This window comes from Hirundo rustica, chromosome 13 (assembly GCF_015227805.2).
Source record: "Hirundo rustica isolate bHirRus1 chromosome 13, bHirRus1.pri.v3, whole genome shotgun sequence".
NCBI classification, from domain to species: Eukaryota; Metazoa; Chordata; class Aves; order Passeriformes; family Hirundinidae; genus Hirundo; species Hirundo rustica.
Window position 1 is genome coordinate 17,381,868 of NC_053462.1, and position 15,373 is coordinate 17,397,240.

At 44.0% G+C, this 15,373-nt stretch overlaps 1 protein-coding gene across 2 annotated transcripts in view; it reads left to right on the forward strand.

The window, feature by feature from the left end:
* ALDH1A3 (aldehyde dehydrogenase 1 family member A3) overlaps positions 1-14,862 on the forward strand; it is a 33,868-nt gene extending 19,006 nt beyond the window's left edge. The window contains exons 8-13 of one of the 2 annotated variants that reach the window (XM_040077128.2): positions 1,396-1,498; positions 2,459-2,643; positions 7,614-7,778; positions 9,323-9,480; positions 10,788-10,862; positions 12,199-14,862. In XM_040077128.2, coding sequence (XP_039933062.1) covers positions 1,396-1,498; positions 2,459-2,643; positions 7,614-7,778; positions 9,323-9,480; positions 10,788-10,862; positions 12,199-12,271 — 759 coding nt within the window. In that variant the 3' untranslated portion in view covers positions 12,272-14,862. Of the gene's footprint in view, positions 1-1,395; positions 1,499-2,458; positions 2,644-7,613; positions 7,779-8,011; positions 9,009-9,322; positions 9,481-10,787; positions 10,863-12,198 lie in introns of those variants that run through there. The other variant, XM_040077129.2, reaches the window with a different exon arrangement.
* Positions 14,863-15,373: the final 511 nt, after the last annotated feature.

Below are 15,373 nucleotides of genomic sequence, written 5' to 3' on the forward strand. Positions count from 1 at the left end.
TGGAAGGTGTTGGTTGGGAAAGATAACTCCAATCACTCAAAAGCTGTAGCATTTACCAACACTACCATCTAGTGGCTTTGTGTACATCTTGTCCTTATCCCATAGGAAAAGGTGTGCTAAGCCTCTGTTTCTGTACAGGGATCATGGGAACAAACAGAACACAAAGTAAAAGTTCACACTGAGCTTTTACTTTCTTGATAGTTGGTGTGATCTTGGAGTTTACTTAGTTACATGCTTCTCTCCAAATCCTAGATCAGAGACTTTTAGCCCAGATGAGACATTAGCTGTTTGAAAACAATAGAGCTTACATACTCATCCAGCCCACATGGATCTGTTTGGGTTTTTAATGAAAAAGGAGTATCCAGTGGATTAGTGGCAGAAGGAAAATCTCAGCTGCTGGAGCCTGTGGGCAAAAAACTCCTGTAGACACTGTGCTTGTCTCCTAATCCATGGGTGTGCAGGAAACACCAAGGGAGACAGATCCTTTGCTAATGCATGTGTAATTTAGAAGTGTTTTCTTCCCCCCTCCACCCATCTGTGAGTTCAGCTGCATCTCTGCAGCATTTGCAGCACGATGCTACTGTTTCTGAGCCAGGAAGTGAAGCTAATTCAAAATATATTTTGACTTAGTTATTAAGCCCCAGCTTGGGCTCAGTGCCAGCTTGGAAATACTGATCTTAAACTCCACGAGAATTTTCCCATATAGCTCTCTTCTCCTAGGTTGTTAACTTGCTCCTCTTTGGCCAGCCAGCCTGCGGTAATGCCTCTTGCAAAGTGAGGATGCATCATTTATTTCTGCTGTCTCTAGGCCTAAGCTCTGAGTGACCAGAGATGACCTCTCCTAAGTTGAGGAGTCATGCTCGAGTAACAAGGGCAAACTAAGAGAAATGCAGACCTGTAATTGCCAGCCAGCTGCTCCATGCTCTCCTCCCTCACAGTTCCACTCCAGGGCAAGAGTAGTTTTAGTCAGAAATAAAGGTAAAGTTTCCATGTGCAAAGGTAAAATACAAGAAAAGAGTTAAATATGAGCAAATTCAAATATTACATCACTTCTAAGAAATTAACCTGCCCTAACAACTAAAAGTTCCAAATAGTTTTAATTCATACTGTTTCTAACTAAATTAGATTACTTTCTGAAAGCAGAGTAAATCCTTCCCTTCATGATACAGATGTAGTAGTTCCTACACACCCTATCCGTTCAGGCCTGCCTAAACCAATCCGTAATTCTGGGGTTGGTTTTGACCTAACACATCACAGCAGTAGGAAACTCAAACCATTTCAGAGTGTTCTCCCTGACCTCTACCTGCCTCAGCTGCCATCCAGCCTCTTCTGCCCTGGTTGGAATCACACTTGAGATTTTTAGAGGAAACAACTCATGTCTTCTTTGTCTCACAGGTTGGAAAACTGATCAAAGAAGCTGCTTCTAAAAGCAACCTCAAAAGGGTGACGTTAGAGCTGGGAGGGAAAAACCCCTGCATTGTGTGTGCAGATGCAGACTGTGAGTATGGGCTGCTGGATGTGTTTGCTGTAAGAGGACTGAGGGCGGTGGGGTTTGTGTGTCTCTGCTGTCCTCTGGCCGATCACAGGGCTGGTGTTTCCACCACAAAGGCTGGAGGAAACCTCTTTCCAAGGGCAGGATATAGTTCTGCATTCCTGGAGCTCTTCCACAGCATAAGGATCATTCCCATGGCCTGTGTTGCCTACCCTGGGGGTGGCTGCACTTTCAGTTAAATCTTGCATTTGTGTGTTTGCTGTTGATGGGCTTTCTCTTTGGCAGTGCTGCAGAGCCTGAGCCAAGCACTGGGGAAAGCAGTTTTCTGCAAAGCAGCCCCTCTGCAGGCATTCCTGTGACAGGGGAATTTTGTAGGACCTGACCTAATCCAGCCTTCACCTCTATCCTGGAGGTCTGCAGGGTTTATTTTGTGTTTCACTGCGATTGTGTTACATGACTCACTAGTACTAGGAGATATGTGTAACCTGTGACCACCAAAATGGTTGGAAAATCCTATTTGGCTTCAGGAAAATCTCTCCAGTCCTGCACAGCACAGGTTACATATCAGAGCTATTTGTGCCAGCTGCTAAGAGTGAGCATTGCAAGGAGCTGGCCAAAGCTGGCACGCTGCTTTCTGAACAGTCATGACTAAAACTTCTCTTTAAGAACCAATGCATGGTATCAAGAACAACTGGTCACTGTCTTCAGTGAGTCCTTGTGGAAGAAAATATCAGGAACTATGGTCAACTAGATCTTGAGACAAAAGGCAGAGAGGGAGGTGAATACAATAAAAAAACCTGGTTTTGGGGGCAGTGAGGCCGTGTGAGTGCTTTCCATGGGTGTGGACCATTGTCAGCATTTTTTAAGGAGGTTTTCCAAACAGAAGGGAAAACAACAAGTCTGCAAACACTGGAATGCTGGAGCTGTGCATGTGGTAACACTTTTCCCTCCTGGGTCTTCTCACAGTGGACTTGGCAGTGGAATGTGCCCACCAAGGTGTGTTCTTCAACCAGGGGCAGTGCTGCACCGCTGCCTCCCGCGTCTTTGTGGAGGAGCAGATCTACCCCGAGTTCGTCAAGCGCAGCGTGGAGTTTGCCAAGAAGAGGCTGGTTGGAGACCCCTTTGATGCCAGAACTGAACAAGGGCCCCAGGTAACTGTGTGTCTCGGAGCAGTTGTTGTTTGGTTTTTGGTTGTGGTTTTGTTTAGTTTTCCTTGTGTAAATATTATCCTTACGGATGCGGTCCCAGCAGAAGTGCCGAGGGGTGAGTAATGTATCGTGGCTTTATTTTTCCTCTCTATTTTAAATATCAATTAATCACAACTGTTGAAATGTTATGTTGTAATTTTTTAAAAACACAAATGTATTTAATTCAGTTCTTATCCAGCTTTATGGAAGGGGCTGTCTCCCTGGTACAGTAACACAAAGCATGTTGCAGTGAGCCATAGCTCTTGTGCGGAAGAGTGCAGCTAAATGGCTATTCAGCTCCTTGGCTGTGTGGGTGATGACAAGTAGTTAGAACCCAGAGACTCCTGAGTCCTCACTTTCCCTCTCCTTCTCTGCTGCCTTTCTGATCCTTTGGAGAAGTTTCAGCTGAATTAGGAGGAAGAAACATGCCAAACTGCTGTCAGAACCAGCCTCCTCAATACTTCCAGAGCCTTCCTCTTAGTTTTTCCTTTTGAGGCAATCTGAGTTGTGCTGGAGAGCTCTGGGGGAAGAGGATCTTTAGGTCACATCTTCTAACAGGCCCACTATTTGCTACCAAAAATAAAGCAAGGTTCCCAGAAACCTACAGCCAAGGCCTCTTTTTCTCAGTACTGCACTGTGGGTTTTTCTTCCTTGATATGCTGCCTGTGTAGGATCCCTCAGAGAAGGGGTGGCTCTAAGGACATCTGCCTCTCCCTATCTGGATCTGAATCTGCACATGATTCATGCATGGCAAAACCTCACTGCTTGCCCTTATGCATGGGGAATAAGATGATGTACATCCCCTGCTCATGCTGAGGCTGCATCTGGCCCTGCAACTTGCCTAGAGATTTCAAACTGCTCAGGACTCTTAGGAAAAGAATCCCATGCTGAGATTTGCTCCAGCAGAGATGGTTTGACCCTCAAACATTGATTTCATGAGAACAGCTCCTGAATCCATCCAGTTGTGAGTTTCAAAGGGTGAAACACCCTGCATTGGAGTGATTGGAGCACGTTGAACTCGGGCTGCTCATTTAACTTCATCAGTGCTCCCAGCTCTTGCCAGGCTGTCAGAGCACTTCCAGGGTGCACTGGCACAGCCCCATCCTCTGGGGATCACTGCTGTGGCTTAAGGGAGACCCTTTGCACACAGACAGTAAGCTGGAGTAGCAATGTCTGGTCAGATTTTAACTATGACCCCTGTGTCCTTTTTTCCTGCTCTGGCTTACCTGTTATACTTGTAGGAGAGAGAGCACACCCACACAAACCTGAACTTCTATGTATGCAGCTGCCAAGGCCAGGATGGGAAGGTGTTGAGGGAGTGGGAGGAAACTAATTCCCAAAGCTTTCATGTGGTTCAAAGGAACAACCACTTCCTCTGCAGCTATGGCTCCTCACTCTCTGGAGTCTATGTTGTGGGCACATACAGAAACTTAAGAGAGAAATGAGGCAGTGTCACAAGGACTTAAAAATACCTCTGAAAGTAGCAAAGCTTCACACCTGTCCACAAGTTAATCTTCAAATGTGAAGCTCCCAGATAATTTTTTCCCCCTGTTCCTGAAGTAACCTGCTTGGCTGTGAGGGTTATCTTGAACATCAGGATAAGGGGCGAATCACCAGGAAAAATAATTTGTCATCTTTATCTCTCCTCATCAGATGCTTCAGATCCAGCCTGTTGCTTTCATTCTCCTTTGCTGCAACTCAGGTTTAACGTTTATAACAGCATTACAACAATGCTGCATAGATCCTGTTGTGGGATGGTCACTGGCTTAGAAGCCAACAAGGGGAAGGGGCTGAAGCCAGCCTTTAGGCTGACAGTGGTTGTAGCTCATGGTCTCTTTGGTCCTGCATCAGCTGTAGGTGATGACAGTCCTGTTCCACAAGAAGTTGATGTAAGGTAGTCCTGGAAGAGTGGTCCCATGTGCAGTTGTTTGTTCCTGCGTTGCACTGCACTAGATTGAGGAACTGGCTGGTTCAGGTCTAATCCAGCCTTTTTGGAAGTGAGGAAGGAAGGTTTTACTCAGGTCAGTCCCCTGGTGTGGATTACTGTTCACTGGCATAGATGCTCATGGCATGGCAGTGGGGAAAAGACTGTGTCAGCTGCAGTACTGGGTTATGCTGATTTAAACTATACTGCTCTGATTAAAATTGGGTCAACTTTAAACAGCATTAAATTTAGACAGAAATGAGGCATGCTTGTGATGAGACTTCTCCAAAACTCACATGTGTCTGGCAGTGCTCACTGGCTGGAATTCAAAGGACACCACAAGAAACCTGAGGGGTGATCAGGACTGTTTGAGCAGAGTGCCAACCTCAAATGCAGACCAAGGGTAGTTTTTAACTTTGGATTCCTGGGAGCTGTATCACAGGAAGCAATAAAGTAAATCTGCACAGATGGCAAACTGGTTAACCAGTGCATTATACAAGTGTGAACAGCAAACTGCATTAGATGAGACTGACATCCTGGAGCACTAGAACAGGGATTAGATCAGAACAAGACTAGACTAGTTTTGTTATTTTAGAACCCCAAATACTGGGATTTGTGGACTGCAAGACATAGTCTACAGAAATAAAAAAAAAAAGCACTAATTGTAGCACTTGTTAGTCAGTAATTATTCAGCTCAAAGCATATAATTTGATTTATAAGACAGTGAATATTTTCATTATACTATAGACATGCACTTTAGGATTAAAATGTGCAAATAAAACATTTAAGTAGAAAGGGTTGTGTCCAACAGCCTGTTGGATCAATTTGTGGTCTATTTTGTAGGATTACAAACACTAGGTTTGCACATGGAAAAAATTCTGCCTGTGGTCTTGACTGAAATGAAGCAAGAGATGAAGATTTGGGGGTTCCCAGATTTTCAGTATTGCAGTGATCCTTAGAAGCTCACTTCTCTATTGAATTAGATGAACAAATAGTAGAATTTGCTTTACCAGATCATGTGTTTTTAATAGAATTCAATGCTTGAACCATAAATAATAGTGGAGTAGGGGACAGAATTTAAACAAGCCTTGCAAGCTCTAGTTACAATGACAAACAGTTCCACCCTTGCATGTCATTTTTACAAATGTTTTCTTTCCCCAGTGTCTTTTCATCTAACTGTAGTTTGCCTTGCAACAAGTTACAGCTGTATAAATATCCTTGTTTTGTTTTCTGTGATGTGAAGTGGATGGACTGGATTGGTCTGGATCACAGACATGCCAGGATGGAAAGCACTTGCAGATATTTTTGAATTATTTACACTTGGCCACTAAGCAACCAGACAAATAGACAATGTGTATGACACCTGCCAAACTCAGTTTGACACTGTATCCTACAGGAGGGCACACATTTCCTTGGGCAGTAGCAGGAGTTAAGTGTGTCCTTGGGGTAGCACCTTAACACATGAGAGAACACAAGCACTTAGACCATGCTGCCCCCAGTGCATGTGCTACACACACATCTGTTTGCCTGGAGATGTGCTGGGCTCTGTTTCCACTGTGTACCAGAAGTACCTCAAGGACACCCTCCTGCAGCTTTGATATTTGTCTAAAAGCATGAAAACTTGGATTGTGTGTGGCCAGGATTAACTAGGGACAGGATATAGTCTGTAATCTGGAGGAGTCAAGTGTGGAACACTCCATGTAAACAGTCCCAACTGGCAACTGGCCCTGCTGAAATAAAACCAGATGCCTAGGGAGGGGGATTGAGCCAGAATAAGCATCTGGAGATACCTGGCACTCAGCATAACCCCCCAGGCTTCCAGGACACCTTGTACCAGTGGGTGGAGTCTTTTCTTTAATCACCCCAATAAATTTGCTGAGCTTTTTGTTGAGATTTTCTTTTTATAAACGAGTCTGTAAATCTTTTACCATCTCCAGTGTGCTGTCATGAGGAGTTTCATCCCTTAATTCCACACCATGTCCAGAGCCAGGTCTGTTTGTTTGAAACCTGCAGTTCTGCAGCCCACTGCTGCACGTGGAGCACGGAAGAAGGATCAGCAGTGATTGGAAGTGCTGTGGCCTCCTGCATCTCTTCCCAGCATAGGACACACTGTGCTTGTGGAGTACATGATGTGTCCTCCAAGTCCTGGTGCAGCTGTGCAGCTTCAGGGTCCTGTCACTGGACTGACCTTTCCCTACCCCTACAAAAAGTCCGGGTTAAAGGCTGACAGCAGCACTCACTATTTGAGATTATTCCATATTTAGGAGGAGGAGTTAGAAAAGATAGTTAAAAGTGAGGATATGGCTCCCTGTGCAGAGAAAAAAAAACAAAACTGCAGGATTATATCAGTCTGTAAGAACTGTGAAGAGTGATTCTGATTTTAAAAGCAAGGCTTTGGTGCAGCACTTGTCGTGGAGTCACCCCTCAAGGCTGTTCATGTAGTGTGCAATGTGCAAGGAGATGGAGGCAGAGCTTGATGGGTACTTCCAGCTGGGGACAGAGAGCTGTGGGTGAAACTGCACACTGCAGCAAAATTGAGTTAGTAGTTCTTATATCCTGGTCCTCCCTGTCCTGTACTGATTCTGTTGCTGGTCAGATCCCTTGCTGAGCTTTCTAGTCCCTCTCAGGCAGTTCTCATACTGCTACTGAGATAAATCAGTGCTTGGAAAAGGTCAGCAAATCCCAGAGCTCAAGTGAGGTGAGCTGTGTGAGCACATATCCAGGACAGAGGGGAAGGGAAAGCGGGGAGACCCCTCCATGTGGCAGCAAAGCACTAGATCAGATTAAACTGTCACATGTGGCTTCACCTTCTGTTTCTGTGGCTCAGAGCTGTGCCCATGTCCTTTCTCCCTGCTCACTGCCTGACTGCCATGTCCTAAACTGAGCTGTAAACTGACCCACTTTGACAGTGCCCTGCAAACGCGCCCCTGAGCTACATTCCATGACTCCTCTCTGGAACCATGATAATAAAGGTGCTGCTCTTTGTTTCTTTTCCTTTTGTGTCTGACAGATTGACCAAAAACAGTTTGATAAAATCCTGGAGCTGATAGAAAGTGGGAAGAAAGAAGGGGCTAAGCTGGAGTGTGGAGGTCTTGCTATTGAAGACAGAGGCCTGTTTATAAAACCCACGGTGTTTTCAGAGGTCACTGACAACATGAGAATTGCCAAAGAAGAGGTACTGTACAAATCACCTAGAAAAATGCTGCTCCAGAATCAGAAATAGTGATGGAGGGGGGGGGGAAGTGTTCTGCCTGAATCCTTAATTTTAAATATAAATAACTGAGTACAAATAACTGAAACTGTGGCAGGCTGGAGCAATCATTTACCCTGTAATTGCCAGTGACAGTGGACAGTGTAATGCATGTTGTTGCTCCATTACTTTGTAGTGAAGGCGTTGTTTTATTGCAGAAAGGTGGGAAAAGAACTCTGGGGTGTGATGCTGGTAAGGAGCAAAGGAACAGCCACTGAAGTTCTCTGAAGCAGCCTTAGCATCTGAAACAATCCCAGATTCCATTCTCATGGCAAAATCCCCTGAGACTATTTCTTTCCTATATGAAAACATGGTAAAAGCCAGCAAAGTGCAGATCTAATACTCTGGCTTTCATTATTCATATGCAGAAATGTTGAATAAGCTGCATGTGATTAGATCCTGTGATATTCCTTTGAAATAGAAGTTAATCTACTTTTCATCATGTTCCCTAATGGAAAATGAGTAGTTGCCAAAGTCTAACTGGCATTTGTAGTTTATAGTTTAGCCTAGTGCTTTTTATGGGGCTGCTTGCTTTTCACTCCTGGCAAGATGTTTAACTGTCTTAGATCTGCCACAGAATCTCTAAGGAACCTGGGAAAGATATCAGTCAGTCAGGGCATGAGTTACATGCTAAAAATAGAGAGAAAAAGAGCTGAAAATCTCATGACAGCCCTTTTCTTAATGAACTGACTCCAAATCCCAAGCCATGATTCACAGAGCTTATCCAGTTCCATTCATTGGCAGTTTTGTTGCAAATGCACGTTCATCCTTTGCCTAGGATTGAGGCTCCAGGTAAGAGCCTGGATATCCCAGAACAAAGACATTTAGAAACTCTTGTATGAGCTTAAAAGTGGCCCAAATGAGCCCATATGTCACATTCAATGGGCTTTGTTGTGCTGTGGGAGCCTGCAGACCAAGAAAGGGCTCACCTTTGATACTGTACCCGATGAGAGACTCCATCCCAAAATTTGGGAAGCCTTTTACATAGCTGCTGCGTCTACTAGCAAGCCAAGTTTGTGGTCAAACACAGACGTGGTTAATGCACTGCATGCAAATAAAATGCATACAGCGACAAAATCAAGGTTAAAACCAAAAAAGAAAACTTGCGGTCCTTAAAATTAATTAATTGTTACTTGAGTACACTCAGCTTCAGAGTTCAAAAGGAGAGTTGTAAATGGAGTAAGGATGAATCATTTGTACCTTGTCCAGATCTTACTCTGCTTATTTTGATTGTTACAGATGATCCATTACTTGTTGGATCTTAACATTTATTAACTATTCCAGCACATCACAATGCTTCCTTTGAAGTTTAATTAGTAGTTCTTAAGACACTCTGTGAGTGACCCCTGGAAGGCTAAGAGATAAAATTTAAAATATATGATACAAACAGAGCATCTGATTCTGATTACTTCAAAATTACCATGATTAGCAGATGCTTTCCTGTACTAAAGTTTAATTGATATGTGCAGATTTTTGGGCCAGTTCAGCCAATTATGAAGTTCAAGAGTATAGAAGAGGTGATAAGAAGAGCCAACAGCATCGAGTATGGACTCACAGCCGCGGTGTTCACCAAGAACCTGGACAGAGCCTTAACCCTGGCTTCAGCTCTGCAGTCAGGAACAGTCTGGTGAGCAGGCTGGGAGCAGAGGGCAGCTGGGGTTTTGTTTCCTGGGAGGAGAAAGGGATTTAGGACTTGCAATCACGTTGGTAAGGTAATACGATTGCTAATAAGGTTGTGGGCTCCATTCTCGTACGTGCCATTCATTTAAGAGTTGAACTTCACAATCCTTGTGGGTCCCTCCCAACTCAGAATATCTGTGATTCTCTACATGCTGGAGGTAAGATGTAGTACTAGCCTGCCTAATTCTTGATGTTCTGCTCAGAAGCAACATCCATTCCTCAAAGTAAGGTGGTGAGGCCCAGGCAGCATGTTGAGAAAAGGACTGTCTTTTCTTTCAGTCAAGGTATTTCTTTGTTGTTGCAGTAAGTTCCACCAGATGTGATACCTCCCAAAACCCCGTATGTAGCAAAAAGCGACTCTCATGACCTTTAGCCAGCACCAGATGGGATTTTGCTGCGCAAACTAGTATGGACAGTAGATGGCAACACACCACTGTCACAAAGAAAAGCAGCTATTTTTTTATATTTTTTTTGCATACAAAATTTATTTTATATTAGAATGGTTTTAAAGATGGAATCCTGATTCCATCCTGATTTTTCCCACTCAAGACAGGAAGTTGATCTATTGTCTGATTCTGATGTGCAGGATTAATTTCAAGAGTTGGTACCGGAAGAATCAGTTTCAAATATTTACATAAAAATGGGATGATGGGCTTTGAGGGATACACGTGCTGAACACACATGGGGGTGCACACCTACAGCAGAAACCACACCTGCACTGTGTGACCTTCAGTCATTTGATCTTACTGAGATGCTGGGGAAGTGTCTGCATTTTCTGCTAAGTATCTACAGAAATGGGCCCAGTGCTTTTATTTTACTGGGACACTATTGTCTGATACAGTCCAAATGTTTTCTATACCTGGGGGGGGGATGCTGGGGCCTCATTGTGGGTGTTTAGACAGCTTTCTGAGTAAATATGTTCATTTCAGAATGTGCTTAATAAATTAGGGAATAGCTTGGATTATTTATTTTAATCATGACTCTGAGCATGGTATAAATTCTAGTTCAAGCATGAATGTCTTTGCCATTAGAGGATATGAAGTGAGATGTAGGTCAGACTGAGAACTACTCAGATGTTTTCTGTTTCTTCAGCAAAAGAAGATTTTATTGCAAAAATCTGATTTCTCAACTGACTGAATTGTATAAAAGAGAAAACTGAGAGATTTCAGCCTTTCATTGTATTGTTGCTGTTGTCATCATCTCGCTTTCCCTTGGTACTGAATTGTCTTTTTAAAATGGATGTTTTCATTGTAGGATCAACTGTTACAATGCGCTCTATGCTCAGGCTCCTTTTGGTGGCTTTAAAATGTCAGGCAATGGCAGAGAACTGTAAGTTTTGCTCAATATTTTGTTTCTGTGTGGGTGGTGAATGCAATAACGTTTGTGACTGTGAAAACACTGTTGAATTTGCTTTTAAAGTTTAATCAGGCTTGCAGCATGCTCCACAGGGAGGTGCTAAGCCAGTAGAGCGTGGATGTAAAGCATTCCTTTAGGAGCACCTTCATCTGCTTTATAAGCTTTTAATAGCTCCAGTTCAGTCAAGTCCACCTGGAAGTACATTTCTATACTAGTTAGATTTTTAAATGAAGGGAGAAGTATGGCACCGTGGCTGGGGACACTTTTGGGGACCCCAAACCTGCTCCATCTTTCCATGGTGGTGTCTGTGCTCTCTTGGCTGCTTTATCATTGCTCTGTGTTCAAGTGGGAAGGAATGATCTACTAAATTCTACATTCCACCTTCCAAGGTTGCTGCTAAATTACAGAAGAACCCTTTGTCCCTCTTCCCCTTCTGGCCTGTTGCAGTGGGGTTACCAGACACTTCAGCTCTTAATAGTTAGTAAAGCTGAAATTTTTAAACCAAGGTCACCCCATGAGTTAGACACAGAGCTGAGACATTGTCTTCAATCTTAATTTTCTTCTTGTATAGGAGACAGGTTTTCTTAGACCATTCAGCAGACTCCTCAGAGGAATCTAACACACCTTTTCTTTCACAAGTCAGATTTAATCCCAGAAACCGTTTCCAGTAACTGTTCTGGTACATCTGCTGCTCCGAGACATTCAGGTGCCTCATTTGCAAAGCACAGCAAATAAATGAATCCTCAGATGGGACACAGATAATATATTGAGACCTTATGGTTTGCTTTGCCTGACTGCCTGGCTAATTAAAGGATGTCAGATGGGAAAGGCATGGGAACAGAGCCAGTTATCACCAACCAAGGCATAATGCAGTGGTGGGTTCTCTCATCAGTATGCATTTCTGGAGCAACTGTGCCCTCCTGATGACATGGTATCTTGTAGATAGAAGCTTTCTTTTGGTGGAAAAATAACTTTGATTGCTGTCAAAGCACCAAAAGGAACTGTGTGTATGTGGCTGTCTCTTGTACGGCTTCTCACAGCAACACTCAGTTCACACTAGGCAGAGTCACAAGTGTCATCTTGAGGGTTCCAGTGACCCGAGCATTCCATGTTTCTTTCACAACAGGGTGTAATTGTATGTACTTTGTGGTTATTAGAAGCAGTGGGACAAGAGGATAGCTGGTGTAAATTGTTCAGGTCTGGTTTTAATGACCTCAAAAATGCACATGTGTACAACTCTCTTCTCTCAGGGAAATACACGTTAACTTTCAACAACTGTTTGTCCCTTTCTTCCTCTTTTCTTTTGCAGTGGGGAATATGCTTTGGCAGAATACACTGAAGTGAAAACGGTCACCATTAAACTCTCCCAGAAGAGTCCATGAAAACAGGAGGCCTAAAATGCTGACACTCTGAATGTGACACATGGGGGACGTGTTCAGAGCGAGGGGGAGGGGAGGGGTGGGAAGGAAAGTGGAAACACCTGTCTTTATTCCTCTAAAAACACTGAATCTACTGGACTCCATTTTGCCAACTGGCTCTTCAAGAACTGATTCACTGACCCTACTTGGCAGTACCCACTTGTACTCTACAAGCCTCTGGCTGTACATCTGCCTGCTCCCTGTGACTCAAAAGCTAGTCTGTCACAGTGTTGGCAGGACATCTACTTCCATACTGTACCCCTGAAGGACGTGGACATCACTGGCATGTTAGAGAGACTGCTGGTACCATCAAAGGTACTGGCAAATACCTTCAGAGGCACTTGGGTTTCCCTTGGCAGAGATGGACTCGAGCGGTAAGGGTTAGAATAACTTGACTGGAGTTGGTGGAGTTTGTGTGAAGATTGCAGCTGGAGTTTGGAATGGGGGTGCAAGCTTTCATGGAAGGGTCTGTAAGGAAATTCTCTTTGAAAGAGCTATCGTGGTCTCTCTAAAAGATATGTGCATTTTCCATCCTGGTGATATTCTAGCCCTGAATGAGATTTGTGGGAGTTTCCTAGAGGACTCCGTTGGGGTCAGTATGTCACCCAACAGAGCCAGACTTTCAAGTGTCCTTGGAACCTGATGTTTGGGTGTGCACACACTACCCATGCTGCAAATGCAAGCTGCTGACTTGCTGACCCTTCTGGCTCCCAGTGAGTCACAGTTGTATCTCAAACCTTCACTACAGCACTTTTCTCAAGAGGATTTTGCACTGCACTTACCATGGTGACACCGAGTTGGATGCTGAGCATGTAGCATGGTAGATACCCCACAGGAAACACCCCATACCAGTCCTGATCTGGGGGAGGGAGCAGAAGAGCTGCAGGAAACTGTCCTGCACTCTCTTTCTCTCCAGCTTTCAGGCTTTTTGAACATCTCTTTGTTTTTTGAGCCAGGATTATTACTATGAGAGTAAAACTTACAAGCTCTTCACACTGCTTCTTTATCCTGTATGAATGTAGCTTAAAATACATTCCTGGAAGTGCAGTGTGAAAAGGCAGGTGCTCCCAAGCACACCTTGAGTGCTAAAGAGGAGGGTGTAAAGCCAGTTACTGTGGAATAAGCTGTGGCTGGAGTTCAGTCTGTCATTGTCCCTGTGAGTGCTGTCACCTCGTGGCCAGCACAGAGTAGCTGATCCTTCACTGAGAAAACTGCCTTGGATTGTCCCTTGCTCACAGCTGTCCATGGAGTGGCTGTCACACCAAGTTCATGCCTTAGCACCTTCACCAGTGACTTCTTTGCATGCCCAGACATGAGATTAATTATTATGAGATAATTGACAAGCCACAGGCTATCTTCAATTCCTGGGTTCACTGCTTTCCCTCCTCCTCTCCTCCTGGCTCTGCTGGAGAGCCCTGGCAAAGGCACAGCCAGTCCCACGTCTGCAGGAGTTGGTGGTGACAGCTTGTTAGGAAGTTCAGCTGATCCCTCTGGGATTGTCCTCTGAGAACAAACCCCGCGAGGTTCCTTATGGCTTATCAGCAGATCTCCAGGGAGCCCTGATAAGGATTGCTGCTCCAGATGTCAGAGCTCGAAGCAGAAATGCAGGTCTAACCTCTCTTCTCTGCTGCAAGCCAAGATTTATCCAGTACCTTCCTTTGTTCACAGATAGGCTCAGACAGCAACACATTCTGTTGCATGAGTGGAGCTTTTTTTGGAGGAGGAAGGAAGGTGGGTGGCGATAAGTAAGGAAAAAAGTTTGCATGAGCCTAAACTTCCTTATTAGTTGGTGAATGTTGAAATTGCAGTTCAACATCACCTCACTTCTGACGTGACATACCTCCAACAGTGTAACCAGGAGCCTGTCCTCCCACGGGGTGTGAGGCAGGTAAACCTCCCCTTCCAGTGATGAAAATGTCCTCCCTTCCCCATGAAAGGCCAAATGGGATCATTGTAAATAAGTTTCTATTTTTGTAAGGCACTTAAGAGTGCAAACATCTTCTCAGACAAACATTTTACTCTTGCCCATCTGAGGGTTTCCTTGCAGCCAGACAGTAGGGAGGTGAGGCAAACAGTAAAAGGCTGGTTATCTCGCTGTATCTCTGTATTTTTGATAAACAATGGTGGAAACGGAAATAATCTGAAATTCTTAAAATCCTACTCTTCTGGCTTTATATGTATGATATATATTTCACTCTTTTTTTCCCCCCCCCCTTACTGAGTTTTTAAAAAGTCAACGTATCTCTTATTGTATAAATCAGGGTTTGACTCTACACACTGAATTTTCTAAGTTATATAACACTAGACACTAACTTTAAAATAACCCCTTAGAGGGTATATATATTCCTCCATTGCACAGTAAGGCTTTCATATGAATACTAGTTGTTTTTTTTTAAAGAAAAGAACTATATTTATAAATTAGGATACAGTTAATCTAATGTATTTTTATAGCTAAAGGTACATGAAAATGTTATGTTTAAACCTCATGTATATATTTAGACTACGGATATCTTTTTTGTAATAGTTCTTGTTCCTAATAAATGTTTAACTTTGTGAAACGGGTGTATCTGAGGATTTAGTATCTCACTGGGGGGACTGTGAGGGAATCTGCGCTTGGATCTATTTTTGCAATTTGGGAAGAATTAGCCAATTTTAAGAGTAATGTGCTAAGTGTGGTCAGTGTTCTGCACATAAAAGTTTGAGTTGTGCCATTTAATGTAAGCAGAGGGAGGAGAGCAGAGCTGCAGCTGGCAGGGGCAAGCACAAAGCTGGATGGATCCTCTTTTCCTTCTGAGGTGAGCCTTGAAATGAAGTGTTCCAAGACACTCTGGCTCCTGCAGCCAGATGGGGCTTCCTGCCTTGCTCTGGCTGCTCCCTAAACCCCTTGAGACACATCCACCACCAGCGTGGCTCTGCTAAGTGTGTTCCCAGCCCAGTTTTATTTCTCCCATCTGCAATGTAGATACAGAGCAAGAACATTCCATTGTCTTTCAACTCTCTTCCCTTCTGATGTGTGAGAAATTCCTATAGGCTCCCTACACCGGCCAAGCCAAGCTCCTTGAATTT